Source organism: Grammomys surdaster, unplaced genomic scaffold (genome assembly GCF_004785775.1).
Source record: "Grammomys surdaster isolate TR1022 unplaced genomic scaffold, NIH_TR_1.0 125277, whole genome shotgun sequence".
NCBI lineage: Eukaryota > Metazoa > Chordata > Mammalia > Rodentia > Muridae > Grammomys > Grammomys surdaster.
The window spans coordinates 156283-164937 of NW_021620157.1; the positions used below are offsets into that span (position 1 = coordinate 156283).

Below are 8655 nucleotides of genomic sequence, written 5' to 3' on the forward strand. Positions count from 1 at the left end.
GGGGAGGGAGGGAGGGAGGGAGGGGAGGGAAGGGAGACCGAGAGAGACAGAGAGATGGAGACGGAGAAAGGGGAGGGAGGGTGGGGGTGGAGATAGATGGGTGGGTGAAAGATAGAGCAAGCAAATTTATTTTAAAAGTTGGGTCTCCTGAGAGCAGATCTGTAGTTCAGTGGTGGAATGGTTGTCTGGCATATGTAAAGTTCTGAGTTTAATATGAAAGTAATATTATAATAATGCTCATACCGATAACTGTAATACTAAAGAGTTATCTTAGGTAAATTTCATTGAACTAAGTTTAAAAGATTTGTTTGCCGTTTATAAAGTACCAGGCAACATCATTACACTGTGTCAGCCACTGCCTCTGCCAAGATTGTTCCTACAACGCATTATTTGCTGAAATTCTAGTTTCACAGCCATTATAAATCTCACTCTTTTTGAACCATCAAAACCTTAAAAAGCACCCTCAGTTCACCTGTCAAGAAAGCATATATATGGTCACTGCAAAAACTTTAAAAACTCAAGCATCTTTGGACTAAGGCTGCCACAATATTCTCCATCTATATTTCCCAAATGCTTAATACAAATACAGTCTTTTGCAAGCTCAATTAGAAGTCTAATTATAAAAATGAGCAAACTGTTAACAACCACATACTAAACAGAATGTTTTACTGTATACAAATCATAACTCAATGAACTCTATTGAAAAAAGGAAGCAAATGGAAAGAAGGAAGAAAACTATGTAAACAAGTACTAGGTAAACTATTAGGTTTTCATGACACTATCATTACCAATTCTTCTATACACACACCCAACTGTTTGTTTTATGTGTGTGTGTGTGCACATATGTGCTTTTAAATGAAAGGGCGTGTTTTTAAAAATAATATCTGAGCATTCCTTTACACTCGTTTTGTCCTCTTGAATATAAAATTAATTATCCTTCCAAGGATATATCAAAGATCTAGGTGTCCTAATTGTCTAACTATAAAGGTAGGACATCTTTTAAGTGTGTCACAGGCTAAAATTCTTCATCCAATGGCACTAATAGTGGCTACCTCTCAAAGTGATTTTAGTTACTGAAGTACAATTCACACATCTGGAAAATACTTATAGAAAATAAAGAAAGACAAGGAACTATGGTTTCCCTGAGTATACTTCTCTAAAGAATTTAATTTTAGACAGTTTATATCCTTAATTATTAACCCTTTAGCCTTTCATGAAGGCTGAGTACACAAGAAAAGACAAGTGTTTTTCCCCCCAAAGTAGAAAATCACTGAGGCAGGAGTGTGATTTTTAATAATTCATACAATTTATTTCATCAAACATGAGAGCTGAGAAGAAAAATGTTTGGTTAGAAAATAAAGCCCATAATGCATCAAAGAAAACATTATCCCTAAAGTAACTTTATGGAAAAATCCCTCAATCTTGTCATTGATCATTTTCATCCCAGTATTTTAAATATGATAGAAAGCACAATCTGACACACTTCACAAGCTAGATGTACATACCCACACAGCAATTCTAAAGAAACGGGGAAGAAGGGTAAGCCGAGGATGGGAGAGGAGGAACACTGGGCTGGTACAAAGGCCCTCAGAACCTCACCTCTTCCATATGACCACTCACTCCCATCTCTGCTGCCCAGATCTCCATAGCTAAAAAGATTACATTGGCAGCATATCTTGCTTTTAGTGCTTTCTACTCTGTCCTTTTAAAAATGACAGTGAGCTTTGTTGTCTTCTAAACAGCAACTGTGCCTGCAGTATTGCTAGGTTTGTGGTTTTGTTTGTGTTGTTGTTTTTTATTTTACAAACAGACCCATTTGGGGGAAAATGCACTTACTCATTCAAGAAATCATTACACTACAATAAAGTGACAGATTTTCACCTCCTCCAACAGGTAAGGATGCAAATATGTACATGTTTGTTTTGTTTCTGAGAAAGGATCTTACTATGTAGTTCAAGATTGCTTCAACTTTGTAACCCTCCTGCTTGTTGAGATCACAGGCACGGTACAGACAGCTCAATCTAGAAGGTTCTCTACAATTGCATTATATATTGCAATTGAAGGCAAGATCACAACTACACAGCCCAGAGCACTTGTATTGTGGAGCTATTGTCTTTCTCACCTTATGCGGCAAGGAGAAGATTTTCAAAGATCTATATCTGGCAGCTACAAAGGTGGCTCACTAGAAACCATATATTCAATTCCCAGACCCAGATGGCAGCTCATAGCCATCTATAATGCCAGTTCCAGGGGTTCCAACACCCTCTTCTGTGTTCCATAGGTTCCGAGCACCCAAATGGTGAAGATGTACATGCAGACTAAACAACCAAACGCACAAATATATATATATATATATATATATATATATATATATATTATAAATTATAAATATATATATATATATAATTATATATTTATATATATATAAATTAAATATATGTATATATATATATACACACACACAGTCACAGTTTTGTACTTAAAATGAAGTTTTTAGTATAATTTTATTCTAATACAATTTTCAAAGCCAGAAGTAAAGCAAGCAATTTCTTTTGTATGTTTTATATGTTTATATTAGATAAGCTCTACTTAAAAGATATATATTTATTTAAGTGTGTATATATGAATGTGTATATGTTATATGTATGATTATATGTTTATAATCTCAATGGTGCCACTATTGATATGTGATATATGTAATTAAAAAGAACTGTCTTTAAAAGCCTATACTCAGAGAAAGAATCTGAAACAGCTGTCTTGTAAATAGGATATCTAAACCAGACAGGGAAGATCTAAAATATGTGTACTCATTCAGTTATTCATTCATTCAAATATTTAAATATTTCATTACTAACTGCTGGCTCCATAAAAGCCATGGATCTAGATAAGGAACAAAAAGAGAGATAAATAAAATATTTGTAAGAAACTCTATCATGGACACATGAAAACCAGTACAATCTGCTGTGGAACTTTGAAGAGAAGGAAAGGTAAACTTGCCCTGGGGCCAAACAAATGCTAACATCACAGCAGGTGCCCACAAAGTGTGGTGGATCTCTGAAACCACTCAATTAACTTACCATGCCAGGCATTATTTTAATCTCCTCTTGAAGTTCTGAAGTTATACCAATAATTTAATTTACTCCACTGTGCAACCCGGGAGTCTGAGACTCCTAATCAACCAGGGCTTTCTAGGTGTGACTCTTTGTATAACTACTTCTCAAGCTGTATTAAATTTTATTGTTTATTATAAAAAACAAACTGAGTCACAAACAGGGACTACACTCTAAAAGTAAGTCCCTCCTGGGTGCACTAATTTTAGACGGTAAGCATGCCGGTACACACAAAACAAGACGCTGTGCCGTGCAGATTATTACGGACTTGGCAAACGATGAGCCTTGCCAGACATGTGGACAATAGGAACACAAAACAAAACAAGATTTGGAGAATTGGTAAATGGAACGGGGGGGGGGGCTGATGGAGAAAATAATCTTTCCTTTACAAAAAGTATATGGATATTCTAAACATATTTTGATTAGGAATAGGGGTGTACTGACATTTAACTGGCTTAACTCTTTTCACTTGTATAAACTCAAAATTTCTTGTCTCCTAATTTGTTATTTTCAAAAGTATACACACTTCATAATTGTGTGTGTTATGAAGGGTCTTCCCAACAAAGCTCTGACCTCCATACAAACCAAAGAGGCAAGCATTACATGTTAATCTAAGGAAGAAGATTGTGAGTAGTCCTGTACCCTGATATCTGTTTATGAGACATCAAAGATCAAAGCACCCTACCCCTCTCTTAAAGAAAGGGCAGTGAAACAGGACACAGGTCCACATTCTTCTAAGTCTCTATTATAGTCTACCCCATGATGTCAACTGCAACTTGCATAAATCTACCAAAAGGTCAAATTCAGAAGAAAATTGGAAAAGACAAGTGGTGTTTGCTTTTTTTAATGAGGTTCAAGTATCTGAGCCAAAATATTAAACAAAGTGCTACTAAGTCACTTGGACTTAGCTGCCAGCTTTGGGACTACTTGGTGTCAGAGCAGGCTCTGCCCCTTCACTGGCATCTTCAGGTTCTCTTTAACTAGGGGAAAGATAGTTAAGTGGTAGCTGGGTCATAATTAAGAATTATATGAAAAAGGTATATCAGTTATTAGACTTGAATATTTCCCAGATCAAATTCTCACCACTCTGGGACGCTCATAGTAAATCCATCATGGCCTTTGATGATCTTAGAGCCAGGTGCTTGTCAGGACAATGATCCCAACAGCTTCTGATCTCCTTCAAAGTGAGTAAGCATCAAATTCTAATTTAACAAAGACACATGGAAGAGCCACACTAAATATCCCTGTCACTTCATCAGAGTCCCTAAACAGGATTGCCTAGCATGGCACCACAATATCCAGAATGAAAACCAACGTGAACATTTAAAATTCATGGTGTTAGGGAATGGAAAAATCTTGCAGGCCTAGATAAAAAGTGTGGAACTCCTTGAGAAAGAAGATACTAGCACAAATTAGGCATGTCTTGATAAGAAATGAGAGGACCTCTCAGGGCTTCAAAGCAGACACAAACAGAAAGTTCTTTCCAGGTCACTGATAAGGGTGGAGGGCTGGAGGAAGGCACTGAACCCCAGCACTGCGGCTTTGCATGTCAGGTTCTGTTTGAACTCCATTCTCAGCAACACCCGCGCGGAAAGAAAGTGCTACCAAAGGTGAACTTTTTCCTCAGACATAAAACCAACACCTTTGCTCACAAAACCCATATTCAGAAGCAAGAGGAGCTCTACAACAGGTCTCAAGGTGAAGAACCAATTTGTCTTCCCTGTGGCTCAGCTCCTTGGACTCCATTAACTAAAAACTGCAATAACCAAAGTCAAGCTAGGAACAGAAACGATGGAAAAATACTATGACCAAAAACTCAGCCTGAGGGCACTATTACTATTTAGAAACAAAGAAGTAGATCCAACCCTATTACAATTTGAACATAAAATCAGTGACTCCTACCCACTGTGCTCCTCTGAAATCTGAAATCCTAGGGCAGATGCAGCCAAGTAGTCACTAATTGTCTTGGGATTTCCAGATTGGCCAGAGCAAGACCATCTGAGTCACTTTAAATTGGCAATGAAGCCTAAAGTCTCAAGAAAGAAAAACTATTTCACTTACACAACACACCCCTCAGTCACAGACAGTGTTGGCTACAGATCCCTGCTGAAACAAAAGAGATCCACAACAAAGACCCCCTCAGAATTTATGGTTTTAAGATAGCACTCTTGAACATTCTAGGTTTCGTAATACTTAAATCTGGAACTCCAGTATTTTTCCCGAGAAGGGAGAGACAACGAGTGACATTAAGATGAGCCAGTAACCAAAACAATAAAAAAATCCTAGGCCCGGGAATGGGGGGTGATGAAGTAAGCTAGGCCTGGCCAGTACTAGTCAATCTTATTTTCCTGGACTTCAATGTAGTGAGCCATGGGCGGCGGAGGGGGAGACAGGGTCACAAGCTTCCCACCCTATTCAATCTGGTCTTTATTAAAAAAGGAAGCGGGGGAGATACTTAGAGGGGATTGAGGTCCACCATTCAAAGCAATGCCAACCCTACAATTTTAAACCTTTTGGAAGCTAAGAGCCAGCCAGAAACTAAACTAGGAAAAGGGAGAGGTGAGAGAGGGAAGGAAGGGAAAGAGGAGAGAAAGAAAGGAGGAGGGGGGAAGTAGAGGCTAGTGAGGGAAAAAAGGAGGGAGAAGAGAGGAGCAGAAGGAGCAGAGGAGGGAGAGAGGGTCATGTTTCAAAACAAAAGACTCTACTCTGAACGCCACCCCCTGGTCCAGGCCAGCCTGGAGAGGCTGTGATTTCTACATTAAGCGTCCACTGGGCAAAACAAGGCCGCGCGGCCAGGCGAGCACCTCCCACAGCCCCTGGCGGACCAGGCCGGCTCGCGGCGTTCGTAGGTGGCCCCGCGCCCCGCGCAGCCCCGCTCCCCGGAGCCCGCGAGCCCCCGGCCTACCTTCCTTCACGCCCGGCAACTTGGATTGATCCACACTCACGTCGGCCATGGCGGCCGCTCGGCCTCGGGCGCGCGGACACCTCGCCGCACGCCCACCCCGCGGGCTGGCCGGGTCGACGCCGAACTCCCCCGGGCCGGAAATGCACCGGAGTCCAGTACGGAGGGAGAGAGGAGACAGAAAGGCGGCGGCGGCGGGGGGCGGGGGCTGCAAGGCTGCACCGCACGCTGAGGCGCGCGAGCCAGACCGCCTCCCCTCTCTTTTGTGCCTGGCGCGCCCAGCCCCGGCCGCAGCTCTGCGTCCTGAAGCCCGGGACCGGAGGCTGCACCTGCCAGCCAGGCGCCTGGATAGGTCCTGCCTGAGCTCCACTCTGGGATTAAAGCCTGTATAAAATCCTTAGTACTAAGGAGGCTTTCTTCTATCTAAGATTAGTGTGCATATACATACATACTTACAAACATACATACGTGTGTGTGTGTGTGTGTGTGTGTGTGTGTGTATTCTTTATATTTATGTTCTTTAAAAAAAAAAAAGAAAGAAGGAAAGAAAGAAAGAAAGAAAGAAAGAAAGAAAGAAAGAAAGAAAGAAAGAAAGAAAGAAAGAAACCAGAATATAAAACACTGAATTAAATTCTGGGCCCTTCTGCAAAAGGAATATTCACAACCAGCAGGAAGAACTGAGTCATTCATTCAACAAAAATCTATAAATGTCTACCAGATCGGATATTCAGTTCGGGGGTGGAGAGATAGTGACAGAGACTTGTATGGGCTTCCCCTGTTCCAACAAGCCACTCAATGGTCTATAATTCCGCCATTTGTGTTTCTCTGAAAGAAGCAACTTTTCCTCTTTCATCCCAGGGCGCTGGACAACATTCACTCTCCTTTAAGAACTGTCTCTTTTTCCGAAAGGAAACATTCCCGTCCTAAACTGTGTCTTCACTAATCTTATCTTTCAGTCCATTAGTCCACAAACCATGCATATTTATCAAAGAATGGGTGTGAGAGCAAAAGGGGTGGAGCAGTATACCTCCCTGGACTTGCTACATAAAGGGTAGAGTAGCAAATTGGTATTCTGTCTCCTGAGTGGGAGGTCACTCTCACTAGCAGACAATGAAACTAAACTGAAGATAAGCAGAGGGGAGGAAGCAGAGAAGAAGGCACTTTCTGGTGGAAACACAGTAGCAAAACAAGGTTCCTCCTCAGAGCTTAGAGGCTTGTTGGCAGGATTGTTAATCTCTGGAATCTCACTCCAACATCTTGTCAAAGTTCAAAGTGTCACTTCAGCCACTGGTTTAAACTGGCTTTCGACCTCAGCTCAGACTCCTAGTATGAGAGGTCAGGAGGAAGTGGTATGGTTTTAACTTGACACTAAAATTGGTTAGCAAAAATTAAGGTGTAAATTAGAGCAAAAATTAGATCAGAAGTTGGCAAGCTGCTACCCACAGGCCAAACCCAGCCCACTGAAACACAGTGACTATATTTGGTTAAATAGTACATTTTAAATTATTTTTTAAATCTGATCATTTAAGTTTTTGCCTTTTAAGCCCAAAATCTAAAGTACTATCAAAGCCTTTACAAGGAAAGTTTGCACATCCCTGTCACAGATAGAGAGCATTCCATAAGCTAAGTGTGAAGAAGGAAGCTGTAGCAAAGTAGTTTTGGGGGGTATTTTTAAATGTCTTGCCATATATGGACCTGTTTTTAATTTCTTATAGTTATAAAGAGCATTTATAATGACAGTATTTTTAGTTTGGGCTGGAGATGTATGTAGTTGTAGAAAAATTTACTCCTCTTAAGTGTGATTTGGGGAGGAAAGATGGCAAGATTTATCTTTCGGTCCATTGGCTAGGCAGCAGAAATAAACCTTCACCCCACAAAGAATATATGAGGTCTTCCATATTAAGGCAAAAGACTTCCATATTAAGAAAAAGACTGACCTGCTGATGTTTTCAATAGTCCATTAGAAAAGTGAAAGTCACACAGCTGCCCCATATAAGGTTAAGGTGAACTATAAAAGGTGAGAGTAAGGAGGGATTTGAACACAGGTAAGCAGATTTTGAGTAGGTTAAAACCTATATTAGTAATGAAAGCATTTGTAACTATTTAACATGAAATCTGTTTAATTTTTGAAAGAAGTAAACCCAATTAGCTATTGAAAGGCACTGAGACCAAAATATCAAGCAAAATGAGGAATCCCATTAGGTGGTTAAGGTGTTGGAGGGAGGGGATGTGCATCATAGATGTGCCAATCCAAATAATGACTAAAAAAGCCAGTAGTCAATAGGAAAGCAGAGCCTCGGGCCTGGCACTGAGAAACAGTTTTACCCATTAGGGAAAGGGGCAGAAAGGCAGGAGAGAGCCTGTCATGCAATGGAGGAATAAAAAGGGGGATTGTTTCTTTGGGTTTTGGTTTTGGGTTTGGTTTGATTTGATCTGACTTGTTTTTGGAAGCCCCCACAGAGCAGAAAAGACTCAAGATAGGAGACAGGCTTAGATTCATCCAATTAGTGAGTGTGGCAGTTGCATGGTGAGGATGGAACGGTATCCACTGGGTCTGAGATTCATAAAAGGATTTAAGGGATGGCCTTGTAGGTTGAACCTAAAGTTAGCGATGACACATTTAATCAGCACAGAGCCCAGAAG

General features: G+C 40.6%; 1 protein-coding gene across 3 annotated transcripts in view; it reads right to left on the reverse strand.

Annotated features, from left to right (window-relative positions):
* The window catches only part of Ccdc50 (coiled-coil domain containing 50), a 59891-nt gene extending 53787 nt beyond the window's left edge, over window positions 1-6104 (reverse strand). The window contains exon 1 of one of the 3 annotated variants that reach the window (XM_028785577.1): window positions 6016-6103. In XM_028785577.1, the coding sequence (XP_028641410.1) occupies window positions 6016-6064 (49 nt within the window). In that variant the 5' untranslated portion in view covers window positions 6065-6103. Of the gene's footprint in view, window positions 1-6015 lie in introns of all 3 variants that reach the window. The other 2 variants (XM_028785579.1, XM_028785578.1) reach the window with 2 other exon arrangements.
* Window positions 6105-8655: the final 2551 nt, after the last annotated feature.